The sequence below is a fragment of the Leucoraja erinacea genome, unplaced genomic scaffold (genome assembly GCF_028641065.1).
Source record: "Leucoraja erinacea ecotype New England unplaced genomic scaffold, Leri_hhj_1 Leri_80S, whole genome shotgun sequence".
Taxonomy (NCBI): domain Eukaryota; kingdom Metazoa; phylum Chordata; class Chondrichthyes; order Rajiformes; family Rajidae; genus Leucoraja; species Leucoraja erinaceus.
Window position 1 is genome coordinate 351,217 of NW_026576740.1, and position 25,589 is coordinate 376,805.

Here is a 25,589-nt window from a genome sequence, read left to right on the forward strand (position 1 = left end):
AGTCGGCCGATCTGAGGGGCCTGGAGGTGGAGTGGTGGGTGAGAAGACTTTTAATGTAGGAGGGGGAAAGCCCATTGAGGGCTTTGTAGACATAGAAGAGGGTCTTGAAATGTATACGGAACCGCACAGGGAGCCAGTGGAGAGAGGCCAAGGTGCCCATCAGGAGTCTCGCTACAGCGTTTTGGACCAGTTACAGGCGGGACAGGGAAGATTGGCTGATGCCAGTGTAAAGAGAGCTGCAGTAATCTAGGCGGGAGGAGATAAATGCGTGGATGATCTTTTCGAGGTCATTAAAGTGGAGGAATTGTTTTATTTTAGCTATCGTCCGAAGCTGAAAGAAGCTAGCTTTTGCCACGGCATTGACTTGTTTGTCAAATTGTCAAAGGGGAAACTATTTTACTCAGGGGGTGGTGGATAAATGGAATGAGCTGCTGAAGGAGGTATTTGTGGCAGGTACAATAGCAGTGTTTAAAAGACATTTGGATTGGTACATTGAGAGGAGGAACTTTTAAGGGATATGGGCCAAATGTGGGCAGGTGGGATCAGTTTAGACTAGCACCTTAGTCCAAGCGAGACTGTCATTTAGTCGACATGGACGTGTTGGGCAAAGGATGTTTACCTGATTCTGATCAAAGCTAGACACTAAATGTTGGAGGGACTCAGGCAGCATCTCTGGAGGGAAGGACTCAACCACAATCACAGTCACAGTAATATTTTATTAGCCAAGTATGTTTTGCAACATACAAGGAATTTCATTTGCCAAGTCAGTCATTCAAATAAAAAGCAATGGAACACACAAAATACATTTGAACATAAACATCCACCACAGTGACTCCTCCACATTCTTCACTGCGATGGAAGGCGAAAAAAAGTTCAAATCCCTTCCCTTCTTTGCTCTCCCGCGGTCGAGGGCCTCGAGCCCTCCGTTGACGGGACGATCTTGACTCCCGTAGCCGGTGGCGTTTGGGCCCTCCGAATCGGGGCGATCAGCTCTGGCATCGGGGCGATGTCAGGTCCCACACGTCGGGCGATCGGACGTCGGGTCGGGTCGGGGCTGGTCGAGCCTCTGCGTCATTGGAGTTTCCTGACCCGGTTTCTCCCGAGGCTGCGAGCTCCCAATGTAAAGTCCGCAGGCCGCGGTTGGAGCGATCACAGGCAAGGAATGAGCTCCGATGTTAAGTCCACGCCACGGGGTGGGGCTCGCGACAGTCTGTGGAGGCCTCCAGCTCCATCGATGTTAGGCCGCAGAGCGGCTGGAGATGCGACCCGCAAAACAATCGCATCTCCAGCAAGATAAGAAACTGAAAAAACATTTTCCCCAACATAAAACAAACCGGAGAACATTTAACACACTAAAACTAAAAAAAACCACAAAAACAGACAGACAGAAGGGTCGAGACCCTTCTTCAGACTGATGTCAGGGGAGTGGGAAGTAAGGAGGTATAGATAAGGAAGTGTAAGGTGTGAAAACAGGAGAAAGGGAATGGAGATCAAGGAACATGTAGATTAGATTATTGTTAGATAGGAGAAGGTAACAACACAGCAAACAGAGATAAGGTAGTCGGAGACAATAAGACTGGTCAGAGAAATGGGAAGAGGGAGGGGATGGAGAGAGAGGGAAAGCAAGGGTTACTTGAAGTTAGAGAAGTCAATGTTCATACCGCTGGGATGTAAGCTGCCCAAGTGAAATATGAGGTGATGTTCCTCCAATTTTTGATTCTGCTCAGTTCATGCACCCAAGGTAATCAAACGAGGGAGGGAGGGGACAGACAGTGAAATGGTCAAATTTGTTTGCAAATAAAAAGGCTTTTCGTCTTCTTGAGAAGAGCCATTAATGGTCACTGTTAGAAATGTGCAGCAATGGGAGGTGAGAGCATGGTATTTAGTTTATAGTCACGTGTACCGAGGTACAGGGGAAAGCATTTGTGGCGTGCAAACCACTCAGTGGAAAGACAAGGCAGGATTACAATTGAGCTGTCCACAGTGTACAGATACAAGATCATTGGAATAATGTGAATAACATCTCATAGTCCACAATATACTTTCCAGTAAAGTCCGATCATCGAGGGTCTCCAATGAGGTAGATGGGAGGTCAGGACTGCTCTCTAGTTAGTTATATGGTTCTATGAATCTGGAGGAGTGCGTTTTCACACTTCTATACCATTTGCTCGAAGGGAGAGGGGAGAAGAGGTGCGACTGGTCCTTGATGATGCTGCTGGCCTTGCCGAGGCAGCGTGAGGATGCAAAGGGAGTTGGTTTGTGTGATGGGTCTGGGCTGCGGTGGGTTCTCTGGCATGATGTTGCTGCCCTTGTCATGGTTTTAAGACCCAAAGTTTGGATAAGACACAGACACGGAGAATTCTTCAAGAAGACGAAAAGCCTTTTTATTTGCAAACAAATTTGGCTTGGAACATTCAGAGGCACCATGGCCTGGTCATTCTCCAAATGTTCTCTGATTCATAAATTCAATAAGCTGTTTATTATAGTTTCAGTCTATCTTTGGCTGCTTGGCATGCATGTTTCACTAACGTTAATCTGTCACTGTCCTTGCCCTTAACCTCTAATCTCTCAGTCTAATATGGTGTTCTTAGCTAAAGCAAAATAATAAATAAAAAGCAACTTGTTTGTGTGCCTTGAAGTTTGATCACATAAAAATAGCTGACATTTGCGAGCTTTAATGTTTTAAATATATTGGTAAAATTAAGAAGTAACGTGTTTCTTCTATATGCATTCTATATAACTTCTATACCCTCTCTGCCCCTCAGGCATCTACATCTTGGACCGGCGCTTCAAGGGCTTGGACGAGTGCTGCAACCAGCTGACCTCGTTCCTCTACAGCTTCTGCCAGCAGTCCCGGCGCCAGAGGATCATTCAGAGGAACCGCACCGAGCGTCTCTCCGACCTGCTGGACTGGAACTACCTGGGCCGGGTGAGCTGAGACAGGGTGAGGGAAGGGTTAACCATGTAACCAAATAACAATTACAGCACGGAAACAGGCCATCTCGGCCCTTCTAGTCCGTGCCAAACACTTATTCTCCCCTAGTCCCATATACCTGTGCTCAGACCATAACCCTCCATTCCTTTCCCGTCCATATAACTATCCAATTTATTTTTAAATGATAAAAACGAACCTGCCTCCACCACCTCCACTGGAAGCTCATTCCACACAGCTACCACTCTCTGAGTAAATAGATACATAGATACATAGAACATAGGTGCAGGAGTAGGCCATTCGCCTCTTCGAGCCTGCACCGCCATTCAATATGATCGTGGCTGATCATCCAACTCAGTATCCTGTACCTGCCTTCTCTCCATACCCCCTGATCCCTTTAGCCACAAGGGCCACATCTAACTCCCTCTTAAATATAGCCAATGAACTGGCCTCAACTACCCTCTGAGTAAAGAAGTTCCCCCTCATGTTACCCCTAAACTTCTGTCCCTTAATTCTCAAGTCATGTCCCCTTGTTTGAATCTTCCCTACTCTCAGTGGGAAAAGCTTGTCCACGTCAACTCTGTCTATCCCTCTCATCATTTTAAAAACCTCTATCAAGTCCCGCCTTAACCTTCTGCGCTCCAAAGAATAAAGACCTAACTTGTTCAACCTTTCTCTGTAACTTAGTTGCTGAAACCCAGGCAACATTCTAGTAAATCTCCTCTGTACTCTCTCTATTTTGTTGACATCCATAATTAGGCGACCAAAATTGTACACCATACTCCAGAATTGGCCCCACCAATGCCCTGTACAATTTTGAACATGGTTGTGCACCATCCCAGTCACAGAGCCTGGAGCACACTGGAAAGAAGCAACTACATAAGCTGGTTAATACACACAAGGACACAAAGTGCTGGAGTAACATCGAAAAGTAGAAAATAGTTTAGTTTAGTTTAGAGATACAGCGCAGAAACAGGCCCTTCAGCCCACCGGGTCTGTGCTGCCCAGCGATCCCCGCACATTAACATTATCCTACACACATTTAGGGACGATTTACATGTACACCAAGCCAATTAACCTGCAAACCTGTATGTCTTTGGAGTGTGTGAGGACACTGAAGATCTAGGAGAGAACCCACGTAGGTCACGGGGAGAACGTACAAACTCCGTACAGACAGCACCCGTATTCAGGATGGAAGCCGGGTCTTTGGCACTGTGAGGCAGCAACTCTACCGCTGAGCCACCGTGCCTGAGTAGGTGCAGGTACAGTAGAAATAGAAACATACATAGAAACATAAACCATAGGTGCAGAAGTAGGCCATTCGGCACTTTGAGCCTGCACCACCATTCAATATGATCATGGCTGATCAATAAAAATCAGTACCCCGTTTTGGCTTTCCCCCCCATATCCCTTTATTCTGTTAGCCCTAAGAACCAAATCTAACTCTCTCTTGAAAACATCCAGTGCATTGGCCTCCACTGCCTTCTGTGGCAGAGAATTCCTCAGATTTCTATGGGTGAAAAAGTATTTCCTCATCTCAGTCCTAAATGACCCCTTATTCTTAAACTGTTCTGGACTCCCCCAACATCGGGAATGTTTTACCTGCATCTAGCCTGTCCCTTAGGGCAGCAGGCCAGGCAACATCTCTGGAGAATGTGGTTCTTCAAACTGATTATGAGGGAAAAAAGGGGGGAGGTGGGCCAGAGTGCGGCAGGTCGACAGAGGCAAGGGAGATTGTTTGATAGGAGATGGTTGGTACAAAGGCCAGAGACAAGAACAATAGGTATGAGACAGCTTTATAGAGTTGTGGATAGTGAAGCCAGGGGGATGAAAGTAGTGGGGGGAGGGGGGATGTGGGGGTGAAGGGGAGAAATAGGTCAAATTCCAGGTGGGACCAAGGAGCGCGAAGGAGGGGGGACAAAAGAATGGATGGAGTGTAGTTAGAGGTTACCTGAAATTGGAGACTTGGTTTGTAATCTACCCAAGCGGAATATGAGGTGCTGTTTTGCCAGTTTGCGTTCTCTGCCCAGGACAGAAAGATCAGTGTGGGAATGGGTCGGGGAGTTGAAATGGTTGCTAACCGGGAGATCCCCTAGACCTTGGGAGACCGGGCATAAGTGTTCAGCGAAATGGTCGCTGAGTCTACGTTTGGTCTCGCTGATCGAGGAGGCCACATCGGGGAACAACAGTACTTGAGGTTGGAGGAGGTACAAGTGAACCTCTGTCTCACCTGGAAGGAATGCTGGGGTCCCTGGACATGGTCGAGGGAGGAGGTATAGCGACTGGCGTTGCATCTCCTGCGGTTGCAGGGCAAGGTACCTGGGGGGAGGGGGTGGTTGGGGTGGGAAGGGATGAGTTGACCAGGGAGTTGCAGAGGGAACGGTCTCTGTGGAAGGCGGAAAGGGGTGGAGATGGGAAAATGTGACGTGGGGGGATGGCATTGGAGGTGATGGATATGTCGGAGGATGATGTGTTGGATATGGAGACTGGTGGGTGAAAGGTGAGGACCAGAGGAACTCTATCCTTGTTGTGTATGGGGGGAGGGGGGAGAAAGAGCAGAGCTACAAGACACAGAAGAGACGAGGGTTCTTGGTTCTTGGTTTCTTGGTCCTCCAAAATATTCCAAATGGAATTTAATAATAAATGTGAGGTTATCCACTTTGGTGGCAAAAACAGGAAAGTAGACTATTAGCTGAATGGTGGCCGATTAGGAAAAGGGGAGATGCAACGAGACCTGGGTGTCATGGTACACCAGTCATTGAAAGTAGGCAGGCAGTTGCAGCAGGCAGTGAAGAAATCGAATGGTATGTTAGCATTCGTTGCAAAATGATTTGAGTATAGGAGCAGGGAGGTTCTACTGCAGTTATACAGGGTCTTGGTGAGACCACACCTGGAGTATTGCGTACAGTGTTGGTCTCCTAATCTGAGGAAGGACATTCTTGCCATAGAGAAGGTTCACCAGACTGATTCCTGGGATGTCAGGACTTTCATATGAAGAAAGACTGGATAGACTCGGCTTGTACTCACTAGAATTTAGAAGATTGAGGGGGGATCTTATAGAAACGTACAAAATTCTTAAGGGGTTGGACAGGCTAGATGCAGGAAGATTGTTCCCGATGTTGGGGAAGTCCAGAACAAGGGGTCACAGTTTAAGGATAAGGGGGAAATCTTTTAGGACCGAGATGAGGAAAACATTTTTAACACACAGAGTTGTGAATCTCTGGAATTCTCTGCCACAGAAGGTAGTTGAGGCCAGTTCATTGGCTATATTTAAGAAGGAGTTAGATGTGGCCCTTGTGGCTAAAGGGATCAGGGGGTATGGAGAGAAGGCAGGTACAGGATACTGAGTTGGATGATCAGCAATTATCATATTGAATGGCGGTGCAGGCTCGAAGGGCCGAATGGCCTCTACTCCTGCACCTATTTTCTATGTTTCTATGTTTAAACTGGAGGTGGTGGAGGGTGATGGATCCATCGATGACAGAGGGGTGAAACCATGTTTACTTAAGGATCTCCTCGAACATAGAACAGAAACAGGCCCTTCGGCCCACAATGTCCATGCTGAACATGATTCCAAGTTAAACTACCTGCACGTGATCCATAGCCCTCCATTCCCTGCATATCCTACCTCAAAGCCTCTTAAACACCACTATCCTCTCTGCCTCCACCACCGCCCCAGGCAGCACATTGCAGGCTCCCACCACCCTCTGTGCAAAATACATACCCCACACATCTCTACAACTCTGCCCCTCTCACCTTCAAGCTGTGCCCTGTAGTCTTTAACATGTCCACACTGTGCACTCCCCAGTGACTGGTGGACCCCACCAGATTAGGCCTAGGCATTGGTTGCAAAAGCTGACCCTGGTGCCCAGTTGTGGGGCTTGTCAGAGGTCAGAGTTCATGGCTGGAGAAGCCCAATGCTTAACTTGATCAGCCCCTTCATAATGGGTATTTGTCAGATATGGGTGTAGTTAGTAGTGTGCTCATCCCCATCATAATAACCCATAGGAAGTGGTTTAGTTTAGTTTAGTTTAGTTTAGTTTAGTTTAGTTTAGTTTAGTTTAGTTTAGTTTAGTTTAGAGATACAGCTGCTTTCCATTATTTTGTTTCTCAACAAACTTGTTAAAAAAGCCGAGGCAAACAATTGGGCTGCAGACACCCGACAACCAAACGTGACAGACGTGAAGTTCACTGTTTGACCTGTTTTTACAAAATGTTAAATGGTCAGCTCGACATAGATTACAAGACCTACACCAAACCCAAACCAATTAGGAGCAGGCGAGGGCATTCGATCCAATTTGTGATCCCAGCTACAAAGACAGATGTGTACAGTAATTCGTTCTTCCCCCGCACAATTAAAGCATGGAATAATCTCCACCCAACTATAGTTACCCAACCAGATGCAACTACATTTAAAGTAGCTCTTTCTTCCCAATAATCCTTTCTGGCTAAAGCCCTCCCTTCACCACCTCCAGTTTAAATTCCATTTGGAATATTTTGGAGGACCAAGAAACCAAGAATCAAGAACCAAGAACTTCTCTTGATGACCCACAGATTATAAACCTCCCCACATACATACAAAGTGTTTGGCACGGACATGTCAGGCCAAGATAGCCTGTTTCCGTGTTGTAATATGGTTATAAAGTAACACCAAGGTCCTCTCAGTTATTCACCATCCACCCAGCTAGTCATCACTGCTCCTGGCCTCAGGCACAAGGCACCTTACCAAAAGCAGTCTTTAGTTTAGTTTAGTTTAGTTTAGTTTAATTTAGTTTAGTTTAGAGATATAGCATGGAAACAGGCCCGCTGAGTCTGCACTGACTAGTGATCCCCGCACACTAACACTTCCCTGCACCTACTAGGGACAATTTACATTTACACAAAGCCAATTAACCTGCACTTTCATCTTTGGCGTGGAGGAGGAAACCAAAGATCTTGGAGAAAACGTACACGGTCACGGGGAGAACGTACAAACTCCGTACAGGCAGCACCCGTAGTCGGGATCAAACCAGGGGCCATGGCGTTGAGGCAGCAGCTTGCCGCCGTGCCCAAGTGTTGTGGAGATTTGGGCGGTAGATACATTCGTGAGAGTTGTTGGACCTTTTTTCAAGAAAAGTGGCTACACGCACATCTGGCCCTCACGGGAGAATGGGCACATTTTATGAAGACCAACTACAAAGACGTACATGCTTGTAGGTTAATTGGCTGGGTATGAATGTAAATTGTCCCTTGACTGTGTAGGATAGTGTTAGTGTGCGGGGATCGCTGGTCAGAGCGGACTCGGTGGGCTGAAGGGCCTGTTTCTGCGCTGTATCTCTAAACTAAACTAAACTAAATTGATGTCAGCAAGGAAAGCCAAGGATCTCACAGATGTTAAAGTTTGAAGAAGGGTTTCGACCCAAAACGTCACCCATTGTTTCTATCCAGAGATGCTGCCTGTCCTGCTGAGTTACTCCAGCATTTTGTGTCTATCTTGCCATGCCGTGAGGAACATACTCCCAGGTCTCAGTGTCCCTGCACTCTCATGTGTTGTCCCACACGGCTTATCACCAGTCCACCTCATTCTTCCAACCATGCTCGTGATCTAGCCAGTGAACACAAGCATCTTGGACATCTTCCCCAGCAGCCTGTCGACTTTTAATGATCTTTTGGACTTGTTTACCAGATCCCTTTGTTCCTCTCTACTTCCTGGGAGTGTGCTTTTTAGGTTAGTTTAGAGATACAGCGTGGAAACAGGCCCTTCCCCCCATCGATTCTGCTCCGACCAGCGATCCCGCATCCTACACATTCTAGGGACAATTTACAATTTTACTGAAGGCAATTTGCCTCCAAATCTCTACGTCTTTGAAGTGGGCGGTGGAGGCCGGTTCTCTGGATACTTTCAAAAGAGAGCTAGATAGGGCTCTTAAAGATAGCGGAGTCGGGGGATATGGGGAGAAGGCAGGAACGGGGTACTGATTGGGGATGATCAGCCATGATCACATTGAATGGTGGTGCAGGCTCAAAGGGCCAAATGGCCTACTCCTGCACCTATTGTCTATTGTCTATTGTGTAAGGAAACCGGAGCTCCCAGGGAAAACACACCCAGGAGAACATGCAAACTCCATACAGACAGCAACCAATCGAAGCAGGGTCCCAGGCGCCATGAGGCAGCAACTCTACTGTTGCACCACCCTGCCACCCTGGAACTGTTGACCGAGAATTCTCACTATTTCTCGTTTAAAAATCTTCCCCAATGTCACTGCTCCCACTTTGCATTGGCTGAATCGTGTCCAATGGTTCTGACCTTGGCCTTCCTCAGTGCAGGTGATTGGTGAGGTCTGGGTGGTGGATGTTGTACAGCATTTGCTAATGTCCGCATGGTAGGCTGATCCAGAAGATTAAGATGCACTGAAATAACAGTGACTTGGTCACCGTATGGAATCAGAACTGGTTTATTGATAGAAGAGAGGGTTGTGGTGGAAGGCTGCATGTTTGCTGCCAGTGTTCAGCAACAGTTCAATGGTGCTTTATTTATCACATATGTCACTGTGCAGTCAGATTCTTTTTGCATTTATTACACATGCAGGCGCCGCCATTTTTCACGCCATTATTCAAAGTCCCACCTGCCCGCTCGCTCGCTCAATGTACTGGAGCACTTCCCACGGACCGACGTCCCTCTCCCCCATCCACGCCCGGCCATCTTTGTGTCTCTGGGGAGCCTCCTGCAGCCGGCCTCGAAGGCGCTGGAGACATTAGCCCGGTTCACCCACCTACGGGCCCACTCCTGGCGCCCGACGTCTCCAGCTCCATTCCCGGCCACAGGTCCCTAGTCACGCCGACCGACAAACCTTTCAGGTGTCCACTGCGTCGGCAGCACCTTGGCAAGGCCTCTGCTGCGAGGCACCTCAGGGTAGCTCATATAACCATATAACAATTACAGCACGGAAACAGGCCATCTCGGCCCTTCTAGTCCATGCCGAACACGTATTCTCCCCTAGTCCCATATACCTGCGCTCAGATCATAACCCTCCATTCCTTTCCCGTCCATATAACTATCCAATTTATTTTTAAATGATAAAATCGAACCTGCCTCCACCACCTCCACTGGAAGCTCATTCCACACAGCTACCACTCTCTGAGTAAAGAAGTTCCCCCCTCATGTTACCCCTAAACTTCAGTCCCTTAATTCCCAAGTCATGTCTCCTTGTTTGAATCTTCCCTACTCTCAGTGGGAAAAGCTTATCCACGTCAACTCTGTCTATCCCTCTCATCATTTTAAAGACCTCTATCAAGTCCCCCCTTAACCTTCTGCGCTCCAAAGAATAAAGACCTAACTTATTCAACCTATCTCTGTAACTTGGTTGCTGAAACCCAGGCAACATTCTAGTAAATCTCCTCTGTACTCTCTCTATTTTGTTGACATCCTTCCTATAATTAGGCGACCAAGATTGTACACCATACTCCAGAATTGGCCTCACCAATGCCTTGTACAATTTTAACATTACATCCCAACTTCTATACTCAATGCTCTGATTTATAAAGGCCAGCATACCAAAAGCTTTCTTTACCACCCTATCTATATGAGATTCCACCTTCAGGGAACTATGCACAGTTATTCCTAGATCCCTCTGTTCAACTGCATTCCTCAATTCGCTACCAATTACCTCGTGGCACCTGTCTGTAATGTATATCAATGACTTGGACATAAACTCTGATGGGTTGGTTAGCATGTTTGCAGATGACACCAATATCGCTGGGGTCACGGACTGGAGGACCGTGAAGGTACACAATGGGATATAGATCAGCTACAGAAATACGCAGAGAAAAGGCAAATTGAGTTTCATCCGAGCAAGTGCAGTTGTTAGCCTTTGGGAGATCAAATGTTTGGGGAAAATATACAATTAGTGGCATGATCTTCACTAGCGTTGACATATAGAGCGATCTCGACTTCCAAGTCCATATACCCCTGAAAGTGGCAATACAGGTGGATAGAGCGGTAAAGAAGGTATCTGGTGTGTTTGTCTTCATTGGTATTCAGTAAAAGAGTCATGGGCCTGTCCCACTTAGGCGACTGCCTGCACCTGTCATAGGTCATTGCAGGTCGCAGAAAATGTTCAACATAGAATAGAATAGAATAGAATAGAATACGTTTATTGTCACTATATCGAGTGGGGGCGCTGTCCTGCAGCTGTCTGGTTTTTTTTTCACTTCTTTTTATTAATTTTAGTGTTTAGCTGGGCGGTCTAATCTTTTTATGTGTGGGGGGTGGTGGGGGGGGAAGGGGGAAACTGCTTTTTCAAGTCCCTACCTGGTCGGAGAGGCTGCCTTCCTCCGAGCAGCACCTTCGACCTGTCCTCGCGTCCTACCAGCAGGTCCTGGAGCGACGTTTCCTGAGGGGACCTGCCCGGAGCCTCGGCTTTGGCGGCGGCGCGACGCTGGAGCGCTGTCGTGGAGCGGGCGATGCCTTGCCTGAGTCGCCGCGCTGGAACTCCAGTATGCTGGGACCGCCGATAATAACATCGTGGAGCTGCGGTTCTGTGGAACGGCCAGCTGCGGTGCTGAACTTTACATCCCGGAGCCTGGGATCTCTCGCCGAGATCGCCAGTGTGTGGAGCTCCGTCCGGCGCGGTCTGTTGGCTTGGAAGCTGCGGTCTCCGGTAGGAGGGCGGCCGTTCCTGGCACCCCAAGCTGCTGAGGGTTCTCCCGACGCCGGAGTACCATCACCCGGCGAGAACGGCCGGGAACATCGGGCCCCGTAGCGGCGACTGTGGAGGCCTCAATAGGCCCGACTCTGGGTGGACAAGAGGATGGGGACTGGACTTTGTGCCTGGGGATGTTTTTATGTTTTAATGTTAAACTTCTTGAATGCTATGTTGTATTTTTATTAGTGTGCTGCAAGGACATCTGAATTTCCCCTGAATAAGGGGATTAATAAAGCAATATCTAATCTAATTGCACAATACTGTGCAACAAAATTCCATTGCATCTCCTTCAGTTTAAAAAGAACAAACACAACAGCCATTGACTCACATATACACAAACCAGTGAAAAAAATAATAAATAGGTATTAAAAATATATTAAAAGAATATTGTGCATTATCTTGTTCCAAATCCAGCGGCGACCAGAACAAGGTACGACTCTGTGGCGACTACTCACGGCCAAACAGGCTTCACCCCGTGATGTGTCGCCTGTACGGTCGTGAGTTGTCTCCTCAGTCGCCCAAAGGGTCATCGCCTCTTTCTGGTCGCCGCTGGATTTTCAACATGTTGAACATTTTCGGCCATCTGACTGGTGCCGGCAGTCGCCAAAAAAGTTGCGTAAGTGGGACAGGCCATTTAGGATATCATGATGCAGGTCTATAGGCCACATTTGTCAGCACGGTGGCACAACGGTAGAGTTACTGCCTTACAGCACTTGCAGCGCTAGAGACCTGGGTTCGATCCAGACTGCAGGTGCTGTCTGTACGGAGTTTGTACGTTCTCCCCGTGACCCTGTGGGTTTTCTCCAACATCTTCGGTTTCCTCCCTCTCCAGACGTGCAGGTTTGTAGGTGAATTGTCTTGGTATAAATGTAAATTGTCCCCAGTGCGGGAATCACTGGTTGATGTAGACACAGAGGGCTGAAGGGCCTGTTTCCGCACTGTAAACAATTGGAATATTGTGTGCAGTTCTGGTCCCACCATTACAGGAAAGATGTGGAGGCTTTGGAGAGGGTGCAGAGGAGGTTCACCAGAATGATGACTGGGTTAGGGATATTAGCTACAGCGAGAGGTTGGACAGAATGTTTTCTCTGGATTGCTGCAGGTTATGGGGGGAGCTGATACAAGTATATAACATTCTAATTTGTCTCCTAATTTGAGGAAGGACATCCTTGTGATTGAGGCAGTGCAGCGTAGATTCACGAGATTGATCCCTGGGATGGCGGGACTGTCATATGAGGAAAGATTGAAAACACTAGGCTTGTATTCACTGGAGTTTAGAAGGATGAGGGGGTATCTTATAGAAGCATATAAAATCATAAACGGACTGGACAAGCTAGATGCAGGAAAAATGTTCTCAATGGTGGGCGAGTCCAGAACCAGGGTCCACAGTCTTAGAATAAAGGGGAGGTCATTTAAGACTGAGGTGAGAAAAAACTTTTTCACCCAGAGAGTTGTGAATTTATGGAATTCCCTGCCATAGAGGGCAGTGGAGGCCAAGTCACTGGATGGATTTAAGAGAGAGTTAGATACAGTTCTAGGGGCTAGTGGAGTCAAGGGATATGGGGAGAGGGCAGGCACGGGTTATTGATAGGGGAAGATCTGCCATGATCACAATGAATGGCGGTGCTGGCTCAAAGGGCCAAATGCCTCCTCCTGCACCTATTTTCTATGTTTCTATGTTTCTAATATCATGAGAAGCACTTCACGCTGCCTCGGCAAGACCAGCAGCATAATCAAGGACCAGTCGCACCCTGGCCACTCCCTCTTCCCCCTCTCCCATCCGGCAAGAGGCACAGATGTGCGAAACTGCACAGCTCCAGATTCAGGGAGTTTTTCTTCCCAGCTGTTATCAGGCAACTAAACCATCCTACCACAACTAGAGAGCGGTTCTGAGCTACTATCTACCTCATTGGAGACCCTCAGGCTACCTTTAATCCGGCTTTAATGGACTTATCTTGCACTAAACGTTATTCCATTTATCCCGCATCTGTCCACTATGATCATGTGTGGTCTTCCACTGACTGGATAGCACGCAACAAACAAGCTTTCCACTATACCTTGGTACACGTGACAATAAACTAAACTCAATGAAACTAAATCTACAAGGTTAATCCCCGGGATGGCGGGACTCTCATATGAGGAAAGATTGGAAAGACTAGGCTTGTATTCACTGGAGTTTAGAAGGATGAGGGGGTGATCTTAAAGAAACGTAAAATATGATAAAAGGACAGGACAAGCTAGATGCAGGAAAAATGTTCCCAATGTTGGGCGAGTCCAGAACCTGGGGCCACAGTCTTAGAATAAAGGGGAGGTCATTTAAGACTGAGGTGAGAAAAAACGTTTTCACCCAGAGAGTTGTGAATTTATGGAATTTATGTCAATCAGGCCAATTCACTGGATGAATTGAAAAGAGAGTTAGATAGAGCTCTAAGGGCTAGTGGAATCAAGGGATATAGGAAGAAGGCAGGCACGGGTTACTGATTGGTGATGATCAGCCATGATCACAATGAATGGCGGTGCTGGTTCAAAGGGCCAAATGGCCTCCTCCTGCACCTATCATCCATGATTCTAAACTGGAGATAGGATAGGCAGTCAGGATGGAAAAAACAAGTGGTCGCTGGCATTACATGAAGGTGAGAGGGGCAAAGTTTAAAGGGCAGGGTTTTTGTTGCACAGAATGTGGTGGGTGCTGGGACATGATGAAGGAGGTGGGGGTATTTGAAGTGGAAAGGACAGTGGCATTAAATAATCTTGTGGTGGATATAGGGATAAACAGGGAATGGAGGGATATGGGTTATGTTCAGGTAGATAAATAGATTATCTTGGTATCATATTCAGCATCGACAATCTGAAGAAGGGTCACCCATTCCTTCTCTCCAGAGATGCTGCCTGTCCCGCTCAGTTACTCCAGCTTTTTGTGTCTATCTTCACTTGAGTTCATGTGTAGGAAGAAAAGACAGATAGAATCTGGTTTAACTAAATGCTGGAGTAACCCAGGCAGCATCTCTGGAGACGTTCGGATCGAGACCCTTCTTCACACTGATGTCAGGGGAGTGGGTGGGACAGAGATAGAATGTAGTCAGAGGCATTAAGACTGGTGGGAGAACTGGGAAGCAAGGGATATTTGAATAGGAATAGGAATACTTTATAGCACATGTGACTAAGCACAGTGAGATTCTTTGCTTGCATACACAATGTATACGTTAGAGAAGTCAATGTTCATACCGCTGCCCAAGCCAAATATGAGGTACTGTTCCTCCAATTTGCGCTGGGCCTCACTCTGACAATGGAGGAGACCCAGGACAGAAAGGTCAGTGTGGGAATGGGCGGGGGAGTTACATTTTTGAATCAGCTCTGCTAGGCGAAGGAAAGTGTTAGAAACATAGAAACATAGAAAATAGGTGCAGGAGTAGGCCATTCGGCCCTTCGAACCTGCACCGCCATTCAATATGATCATGGCTGATCATCCAACTCAGTATCCTGTACCTGCCTTCTCTCCATACCCCCTGATCCCTTTAGACACAAGGGCCACATCTAACTCCCTCTTAAATATCCTGGCGGGGAGATTTGCAAAGGCTACTGGGGAGACTTTAAACTAGTATGGATGGGGGGAGGGACTCAAATTGGGAAAGCTAGCAGTCAGTGTGTGAGGCAGGAGGCAGAGAATGGGGATGTAGGGGGGAGAGAAGAAAAAGACAATAAACAGAGAATAAGAGGGGGTGGGTTTCTTAAATGTGTATATTTTAATGCTAGGAGCATTGTAAGAAAGGTGGATGAACTTAGAGCCTGGATTGACAGCTGGAAGTATGATGTTGTGGCGATCAGTGAAACATGGTTGCAGGAGGGCTGTGATTGGAAACTAAATATTCCAGGATTTTGTTGCTTCTCATCTCGGTCCTAAAATATTTCCCCCTTATCCTTAAACTGTGACCCCTTGTTCTGGACCCCCAACATCGGGAACAACCTTCCTGCATCTAGCCTGTCCAACCCCATAAGAATTTTGTAAGTTTCTACAAGATCCCCCCTCAATCTTCTAAATTCTAGCGAGTACAAGCCGAGTCTATCCAGTCTTTCTTCATATGAAAGTCCTGATATACCAGGTCTGGTGAACCTTCTCTGTACTCCCTCTATGGCAAGAATGTCTTTCCTCAGATTAGGAGACCAAAACTGTACGCAATACTCCAGGTGTGGTCTCACCAAGACCCTGTACAACTGCAGTAGAACCTCCCTGCTCCTATACTCAAATCCTTTTGCTATGAATGCTAACATACCATTCGCTTTCTTCACTGCCTGCTGCACCTGCATGCCTACTTTTAATGACTGGTGTACTATGACACCCAGGTCTCGTTGCCAGGTTAATAGACGGAAATTGGCTGATTTTGCAGTCGAGGAAGAAACGGAGGGCTTTACTTTTAAATAAGGACCAGTCTGCTCAGTGGTTTTAAATAAGGCATTATTTACTCCAGCATTTAGTGTCTATCTTCATTTCAGTTCAGTTCAGTTCAGTTTAGTTTATTGTCAAATGTACCAAGGTACAGTGAAAAGCTTTTGTTGCTAACCAGTCAGCAGAAAGACAATCCAGCCATGTACAGTGTACAGATACATGATAAGGGAATAACGTTTAGTGCAAGGTAAAGCCAGCAAAGTCCGATCAAGGATAGTCCGAGGGTCACCAATGAGGTAGATAGTAGTTCAGCACTGCTCTCTGGTTGTGGTAGGATGGTTCAGTTGCCTGATAACAACTGGGAAGAAACTGTCCGTGAGTCTGGAGGTTTGAATTGTGAGACGAAGGCCTGTTCTTGTGCTGCTTTTGTGCTTCTTCCGTGTTTTAGATTATTAGTTTAGAGATACAGCGCGGAAACAGGCCCTTTGGCCCACCGAGTCCGTACCGACCAGCGATCCTCGCACAGTAACACTATCCCGATGATCCCAAAGTTGGGGGAGTCCAGAACCAGGGGCCACAGTTTTAGAATAAGGGGTAAGCCATTTAGAACGGAGATGAGGAAACATTTTTTCACCGAGGGAGTGTGAGTGTGGAATTCTCTGCCTCAGAAGGATGGGGAGTCCAGTACTCTGGATACTTTCAAGAGAGAGCTAGATAGGGCTCTTAAAGATAATGGAGTCAGGGGATATGGGGAGAAGGCAGGAACGGGGTACTGATTGGGGATGATCAGCCATGATTACATTGAATGGCGGTGCTGGCTCGTAGGGCCGAATGGCCTACTCCTGCACCTATTGTCTATTGTCTATTGCATACACATACTAGGGACAATTTACACACACACCTACCTACCTGTATGTCTTTGGCGCGTGGGAGGAAACTGAAGATCCCGGAGAAAACCCACGCAGGTCACGGGGAGAACGTACAAACTCTGTACAGACAGCACCCGTGGTCGGGATTGATCCCGGGATTCAGGCGCTACAAGCGCTGTGTGTCAGCAACTCTACCGCTGTGCCACCGTGGCCCGTCCCGCATGTTCTATATTCTATTCCCAAAGTGCTCATCACTGCTTCATACACAAAATGGTTCCCATACACTTTCAGGCAAAAATGAATCTTCATTTAGCAACCGTTTTTTCCCCATGAATATACTCCCCTTTACTGTTTTGGTGACAAATCAACTTCTAATTTAATAAAATAGACACAGAAGTATAACATCAAATTGAGAATTGAAAATCTATGTTTTAACTATCTAGAGGTGCCGGTATGCCGTGTATGCACAAAAAGTACCGAGTCTCCCTGTGAAACGGAGCGGGTCACAGAGGGAGACTGGTGTGGGTGTGGGAATGTGGGCAGAATGTAGAGAGGGAGGGAAGCGAAGGGGTGCGGGCAAATGGAAGCAGGGGATGAATGGGGTGAAATAAAGTGAATAGTGGGAGGAATGGGAGCGGCCTGTTCCCCTGTGTTTTGGAACACCATCAACCACTAGGTAGGAGGACATCTTGTCCATCTCTCTCCTTCCATCCCTCTCCATTACTCTCTCCCTCTCTCCATCACTCTCCCTCACTCTCCCTCACTCCCCCTCTCTCTCCCTCCCTCTCCATCTCCCTCACCTTCTCTCTTTCCATCTCTCTCCATCTCCCTCTCTCCATCACTCTCCCATTCTCCACCTCCCTCTCTCTCTCCCTCTCTCCACTTCTCCCTCCCTCTCTCTCTTCCCCCTCCCTCCCTCTCCCTCTCCATCTCCCTCTCCGCTCTTTTCCTCTCTCTCCATCACTCTCTCTCTCTCTCTCCATCTCCCTTTCTGTCTGTTTCCTTCTGTCTTTCTTTCTTTCTATCTGTCTCCATCTATCTTTTTCCTTCTCTATTTCACTCTCTCCATAACTCTCCCTCTCTCTTTCTCTACCTATGTCTCTTTCTCAGTCTCTCCCTCTCTCACTCACTCTGCCTCAGTCTCACTCCATTTCTCTATCTCACACTCTCTCTCTCTCTCTCTCTCTCTCTCACTCTCTCTCCCTCTCAGGATAATATTGATATGTGTATTTCCCCCTCTTTCTTTCAGTACTACAGCCAGGCCAGACTGCTGGCTCTTGCCAAAGCCTTTCCTGATCAATTCACCATTGACGAGTCAGGAGGATCAGACGTAAGTAATTGTTTCAATGATGAATATGCACCAGGATGTGCGTAGAGGGAGTCGGTGTGCCCATCACACGCTCTAGAGAGCCGGTGACCAGAGACGCTTCTTGTCAATAACCAACAAAACCCTCACCGCCACTCACTTCCTCTCCTTCCTGTTTCACGTCCCATCTTCCTGCCCTTCCTCCCCATCATCCCATCCTGTCTGTCGGCGCCCCTTCCCCAACAGCCCACTTGCAATCATCTACCTCCCATCCCGCACCTATCCCAACATCCGCTGTCATCTCCAGGGTCCCATCCCACACTGTGTCCAGTTCTCACACCTGTACCTATTCCCAGCTCCCAACCCCAGATCCAATCCCATCTCCCACCCTCTCACCTACTGTCTCCCAACTCTTTCTCTGCCAACCCCCTTTTCCACTCCCCTTTCCCTCTCCATTTCCCACTCTGCTTCTCATATCCTATGTCAGGCCTCCAGCAGTTCCGTCTCATTGTCCCAACTCTTGGCCACTCTCCGCTGCCTTCACAAGCCCCACATCCTGGTCTTTCCCCACCCCTCTTTTCTCTCAAACCCCCCTTGCTTTGTTTCCCATGCACAATTTTACGTATGATCCCAGGAATAAGTGGGTTAAACTACGATGAGCGTTTGTTGGCACTGGGCCTGTACTCGTTGGATGTTTAGAAGAATGAGGGGGGACCTTATTGAAACGTACAGAATAGTGAAAGGCTTGGATAGAGTGGATGTGGAGAGGATGTTTCCACTAGTGGAAGAGTCTAGGACTAGAGGTCATAGCCTCAGAATTAAAGGACGTCCTTTTAGGAAGATGAGGAGAAATTTCTTTAGTCAGAGGGTGGTGAATCTGTGGAATTCTTTGACACTGACGGCTGTGGAGGCCAAGTCAGTATGTATCTTTAAGGCAGAGATAGATAGATTCTTGATTAGTACGGGTGTCAGAGGTTATATGGAGAAGGCAGGAGAATGTGGATAGGAGGGAGAGATAGATCAGCCATGATTGAATGGTGGAGTAGACTTGATGGGCCGAATGGCCTAAGTCTACTCTCATCCCATATGTTGCCCGATCTCCCTGACCTTCACACAGAGTTGTGAATCTGTGGAATTCTCTGCCTCAGAGGGCGGTGGAGGCAGGTTCTCTGGATACTTTCAAGAGAGAGCCAGATAGGGCTCTTAAAGATAGCGGAGTCAGGGGGATATGGGGAGAAGGCAGGAACGGGGTACTGATTGTGGATGATCAGCCATGATCACATTGAATGGCGGTGATGGCTCGAAGGGCCGAATGGCCTACTCCTGAACCTATTGTCTGTTGACTCTCATCCCCTTGATCTCATCTCCTCGTCATCAGCTCCCATGTCCTGTGCTCCCACCTTGGTATCTCAGGGGGACAGAGCCCTGAGCTTGGGGCTGGGCGGGAGGAGGGGCAGAAGGGGGGGGCCAGAGTGAAGCATGTGACCACTGTGACTGTAGGGGTGACGGAGCATTGAGTTAGGGGTCCACACAAGTTCTGTGTGATGTGATCATCGAGGGGAGCTGAGTAATCTGGGCAGGTGGGGAGGGTTAGAGTGGGGAGGGTTACAGTGGGGAGGGTTACAGTGGGGAGGGTTAGAGTGGGGAGGGTTAGAGTGGGGAGGGTTAGAGAGGGGAGGGTTAGAGAGGGGAGGGTGGGAGTAGAGAGGGGAGGGTTAGAGAGGGGAGGGTTAGAGAGGGGAGGGTTAGAGAGGGGAGGGTTAGAGAGGGGAGGGTTAGAGAGGGGAGGGTTAGAGAGGGGAGGGTTAGAGAGGGGAGGGTTAGAGTGGGGAGGGTTAGAGTGGGGAGGGTTACAGTGGGGAGGGTTAGAGTGGGGAGGGTTAGAGAGGGGAGGGTTAGAGTGGGGAGGGTGAGAGTGGGGAGGGTTAGAGTGGGGAGGGTGAGAGTGGGGAGGGTGAGAGTGGGGAGGGTGAGAGTGGGAGGGTTACAGTGGGGAGGGTGGGAGTGGGGCGGGTGAGAGTGGGGGGGTGAGAGTGGGGAGGGTGAGAGTGGGGAGGGTTAGAGTGGGGAGGGTGAGAGTGGGGAGGGTGAGAGTGGGGGGTGAGAGTGGGGGGTGAGAGTGGGGAGGGTTAGAGTCACAGCCAAGTTGGAAACAAATGCTGTCAATTCTGGGGAAATGTAATTACGATTTAGTTCCCTCAGGAGACGGTTGCCCACCTCTTTGCAGAGTGTGGATTTGCAAAACGAGTCTGGAGAAGTATGCAAGGGTCCCTGGAACGATTTATCCCGAACAGCTCCGTCACAGATGACTCTGTGATTTACGGACTTTTCCCAGGGACACATTCAGAGACTGACATCGAGTGCTGCTGGAGGGTCATCAACTCAGTGAAAGACGCTCTTTGGTCTGCCCGAGCGTTGTTCACCACCCAGCAGATCGAGATGTCCATCAGGGAATGTTGCCGACTGGCCCACTGCAGACTGCAGGAGTACGTGCTAAGGGACTCGCTGAAGCTTGGTGCAGCCAACGCCAAGGCTCGGTGGGGGAGGGCCACAGTCTCGGGTCCTTCCGCTGCTGGACATAGGGGGCACGGTATGTTGGAGACGCCCCTCAAAATAAGGGAAGGTATCCCACGCCAGGGGGCCACATGAGTGGCACGGGTGGGGGATAAAATTGTGGTTCTTGGGAACACTACCCAATGTAACGCTAACAAATAGATGTATACCCATGGACAGGGACGGCCTTAGGAGGTGCCAAGTGGGAACAATTCTGGTGAGCCCAGGTTCCCAGCCAATCATAGAAATACAAATAAAGTCTATTATAGACTTTATATCTCCATGGTAGAATGGAAAGTAATCAAAATGTGTGGTTAAATAGTGCCTGCGAGTCAATGGACCAAACAGATATAAGCTACATTTTAATATAAAATTGCATACATGTAAGCCTACAAGTAACAAACAAACATAGAAACTTAGACATAGAAACATAGAAATTAAGTGCAGGAGTAGGCCATTCAGCCCTTCGAGCCTGCACCACCATTCAATATGATCATGGCTGATCATCCAACTCAGTATCCTGTACTTGCCTTCTCTCCATACCCCCTGATACCTTTTGCCACAAGGGCCACATCTAACTCCCTCTTGAATATAGCCAATGAACTGGCCTCAACTACCTTCTGTGGCAGAGAGTTCCACAGATTCACCACTCTCTGTGTGAAAAATGTTTTTCTCATCTCAGTCCTAAAAGATTTCCCCTTTATCCTTAAACTGTGACACCTTGTTCTGAACTTCCCCAACATCGGGAACAATCTTCCTGCATCTAGCCTGTCCAACCCCTTAAGAATATTGTAAGTTTCTATAATTCTAGAATTCAATCTTCTAAATTCTAACGAGTTGAGTCTATCCAGTCTATCTTGGACACAATCCATGTCCCGCTATTCCCTGCATATTCATGTTCCTGGCCAAAAGTGAGTTCAGAGAATGCCGGTCCTTGTACACCGGTCACTGAAAGTTGGCGTGCAGGTACAGTAGGCAGTGAAGAAAGCTAATGGAATGTTGGCCTTAATAACAAGAAGATTTCAGTATATGAGTAAAGAGGTTCTTCTGCAGTTGTATAGGGCTCTGGTGAGACCACATCTGGAATATTGTGTACAGTTTTGGTCTCCTAATTTGTGGAAGGACATCCTTGTGATTGAGGCAGTGCAGCTTCACGAGATTGATCCCTGGATGGCGGGACTGTCATATGAGGAAAGATTGAAAAGACTAGGCGTGTATTCATTGGAGTTTAGAAGGATGAGGGGGATTCTTATAGAAACATATAAAATTATAAAAGGACTGGACAAGCTAGATGCAGGAAAAATTTTCCCAATGTTGGGCGAGTCCAGAACCAGGGCCCACAGTTTTAGAATAAAGGGGAGGCCATTTAAGACTGAGGTGAGAAAAAACTTTTTCACCCAGAGAGTTGTGAATTTATGGAATTCCCTGCCACAGAGAGCTGTGGAGGCCAAGTCACTGAATGGATTTAAGAGAGAGTTAGATAGAGCTCTAGGGGCTAGTGGAGTCAAGGGATATGGGGAAAAGGCAGGCACGGGTTATTGATAGGGGACGATCAGCCATGATCACAATGAATGGAGGTGCTGGCTCGATGAGCCAAATGGCCTCCTCCTGCACCTATTTTCTATTTTCCTAAATTAGATAATACTGTGCAGGTATAACATCAGACCAAACTCAAGAACAATAGTCATCAGGTGTTGGGGAATAGGAGTAGAATTAGGTCATTCAGCCATCGATTCAATCATGGCTGATCTATCTTTCCCATTCTCCTGCACTCGCCCCATAACCCCTGACACCCGTAATCAATAATCTGTCAATCTCTGCCTTAAAAATATTCATGAACCTGGTCACAGTCGTCTGTGGCGATGAACACCACCCTCTGACTAAAGACATTTCTCCTCATCTCCTTTCAAAAGGTATCTCCTTTAATTCTGAGGGTACGGCCTCTGGTCTTAGCCTCTCCCATTAGTGGAAAAATCTCCTCCACATTCGTTATCCCGGTCTTTCATGGTGCATCTGTAGAAGATTGTAAGAGTTACTGGAGACATGCAGGATTTCCTCTGCCTCCTTAGGATATAGAGGTGTTGTGCCTTCTTGGCTGTTGCAACATGTGGTTAGGTCCACAACAGATCATGGTATTATTAACACCAAGGGATTTGAAGCTCTCAACCACTTCCACTTTTATACCATTGTGGGGCATGTACTCCCTTGTGCTTGGAGTCCTGAGGAGGGTGGCATGGTGGCACAGCGGGTAGAGCTACTGTCTTACAGCGCCAGAGACCCAGGTTTGATCCTGACTACAAAGTCTGTACGGACTTTGTACATTCTCACCGTGACCACGTGGGTGTCCTCTGGGATTTTCGGTTTTCCTCCAACATGGCTTGGTATAAAAAAAAGTAAAAATTGTCCCCAGTGTGTGTAGGATAGTGTTAATATGCGGGGATCGCTGGTCAGGGCGGACTAGGTGGGCCGAAGGGCCTTGTTTCTGTGCTGTATCTCTAATCTAAACTAAACTAAGTACATGGTGAGGCAGGAACTCATACAAGGGTCTGGAGAAGCATTTGAATCACCAGGGCAAGGATGACCATGGACAAAGTGCCTTTACATGATTTAAGAGCTTGCATGATGTGAGTGGCATATACATGGTATTGTTACTGTTACTGTTGCTGTACGACACCATGGATGTAGAATGGAATCCTTTGCTGATTTTCAATGTGAAAATCGAATTAAATAATAGAAACATGGAACATTAGAAGATAGGTGCAGGGGTAGGCCATTCGGCCCCTTGTGCCAGCACCGCCATTCAATATGATCATGGCTGATCATCCACAATCAGTACCCTGTTCCTGCCTTCTCCCCATATCCCTTGGTTCCGTTAGCCCAAAGAGCTAATTCAAACTCTCTTTTGAAAACATCCAGTGAATTGGCCTCCACTGCCTACTGTGGCAGACAATTCCACAGATTCACAACTCTCTGGGTGAAGTCGTTTTTCCTCATCTCAGTCCTAAATGGCCAACCTCTTATTCTTAAACTGTGACCCCTGGTTCTGGACTCCCCCGACATCGGGAAGATTATTCCCCTTAATCCCCGTCATCCTCTTTTATGAAAGAAGGTACAAAGTAACGGGTGAACTTTGTTTCTCTGTCTCAGGGCTACCACTACACTGCCACATCATCGTTCAACAATACCCCCAAGTTCTCGTTGGAGTCCAGTCCACACATCAGTGACACGGAGCGCTACACTGAGGAGGAGGAGACTGCGAAAGATCGCTCCAGCATCAAGATAGAGACCATCGATGACCTCATCCCCGAACTGACCAGAACTCTCAAGGCCAGCTTCGGATCCCAGTTCTCATCCACCACCGACATTCCACCAAAGAACAGCGACAGTTCCGACTCCTCCGACCCCAACGCCAACATCATGTCTCCCATAGGCTCCCCCAATGCCACGGGCCCCATCAGTGCCACCACCTACCCCATCCACCACACCACCTACCCCATCCGCCCCACCCCCACCACCGCTGCTGCCCCTCCCATATTTGGCATTGACACGCCTCCCATTGTGCCCCCCAAAGCATCTACCAATATCACCGCCGCCACCCAACCCACCCAACCCACCCAACCCATCCAAGCCAAAGAGCCAACCAATGCCAGCACCTCAACCAGTTCCCTCAATCCCGCCAATCCCACCAGGATGAGCAAGGCCAGCAAGAAGTCGTGATCCCAGTATCCAAGATGATTGCACTGGATCGAGTGCAGGTGGGGGACACATAAATGATGCAGTGGCCTGGCATCCTACCACATGCCCGTGCCGAGCTGGCCTCCAACACTACTGGAATGGGGAACAAAGCAGAATGGTCAATAAACTGCTGTGACAATCCTTTGGCCATTGATCATCTTAAGCAAACCCACCTGGAAGAAATATGGTGTTGGCTCAGTAGATGCCGGATGAGATGTGACTGTGGCCACTTCACTCCTGTTTGGTGTTGGAGGGATGTATGTCTCTGCGGACATTGGCCCGCGAACACCAGGCTCACGGTGTGGGATGGCCGTGTTGTGGGTCAGTACGGGAGACAGACCTGGTCATAGGGTGAAGCTTCCACCTTGGGACCAGAGCCTGGCTTGACTGGGTGCCCTGACGAACCCTCGTTCCACACGCCGGTCGCTCCTGGTCGGTCTGGATGGTCCCCAGCCTGGCTCTACTAAGTGTGGGACGGGGGGACACTGAGAACGCGGTTGGCCTGGTTCAGCCGCGGACATGCTCTGTGGTGGCACCTCCCGCGGCACTGGTCTGAAACGCGGTGCCCTCTCGGTGTCGGCACTCCCCGGTGATTCACCGTCAATGAGCCACAACCCTGCACACCACAGGATAAACCAAAGCTCCCCCCCCCCCCCCCCCCCCCCCATCACCAACACCTCCCCAACACGTTTACCAATCGTTCATTTCTATTTTATTTAATGCTATTGATGAACATAATAAAGCATCAGCTGTTCCTGTCTCCCATTATAATAGAAACATAGAAAATAGGTGCAGGAGGAGGCCATTCGGCCCTGCGAGCCAGCACCGCCATTCATTGTGATCATGGCTGATCGTCCCCTATCAATAACCCGTGCCTGCCTTCTCCCCATATCCCTTGACTCCACTAGCCCCTAGAGCTCTATCTAACTCTCTCTTAAATCCATCCAGTGACTTGGGCTCCACTACACTCTGTGGCGGGGAATTCCATAAATCCACAACTCTCTGGGTGAAAACGTTTTTTCTCACCTCAGTCTTAAATGACCTCCCCTTTGTTCTAAGACTGTGGCCCCTGGTTCTGGACTCGCCCAACATTAAGAACATTTTTCCTGCATCTAGCTTGTCTAGT

General features: G+C 48.2%; 1 protein-coding gene across 5 annotated transcripts in view; it reads left to right on the forward strand.

Annotated features, from left to right (window-relative positions):
- Positions 1 to 24,660, forward strand: part of LOC129694815 (glycogen [starch] synthase, muscle-like) — a 220,717-nt gene extending 196,057 nt beyond the window's left edge. Inside the window, exons 13-15 of one of the 5 annotated variants that reach the window (XM_055631573.1) lie at positions 2,766 to 2,929; positions 18,119 to 18,199; positions 23,876 to 24,660. In XM_055631573.1, the coding sequence (XP_055487548.1) occupies positions 2,766 to 2,929; positions 18,119 to 18,199; positions 23,876 to 24,445 (815 nt within the window). In that variant the 3' untranslated portion in view covers positions 24,446 to 24,660. The remainder of the gene's footprint in view (positions 1 to 2,765; positions 2,930 to 18,118; positions 18,200 to 23,875) is intronic. The other 4 variants (XM_055631575.1, XM_055631572.1, XM_055631574.1 and 1 more) reach the window with 4 other exon arrangements.
- The last annotated feature ends 929 nt before the right edge of the window (positions 24,661 to 25,589 follow it).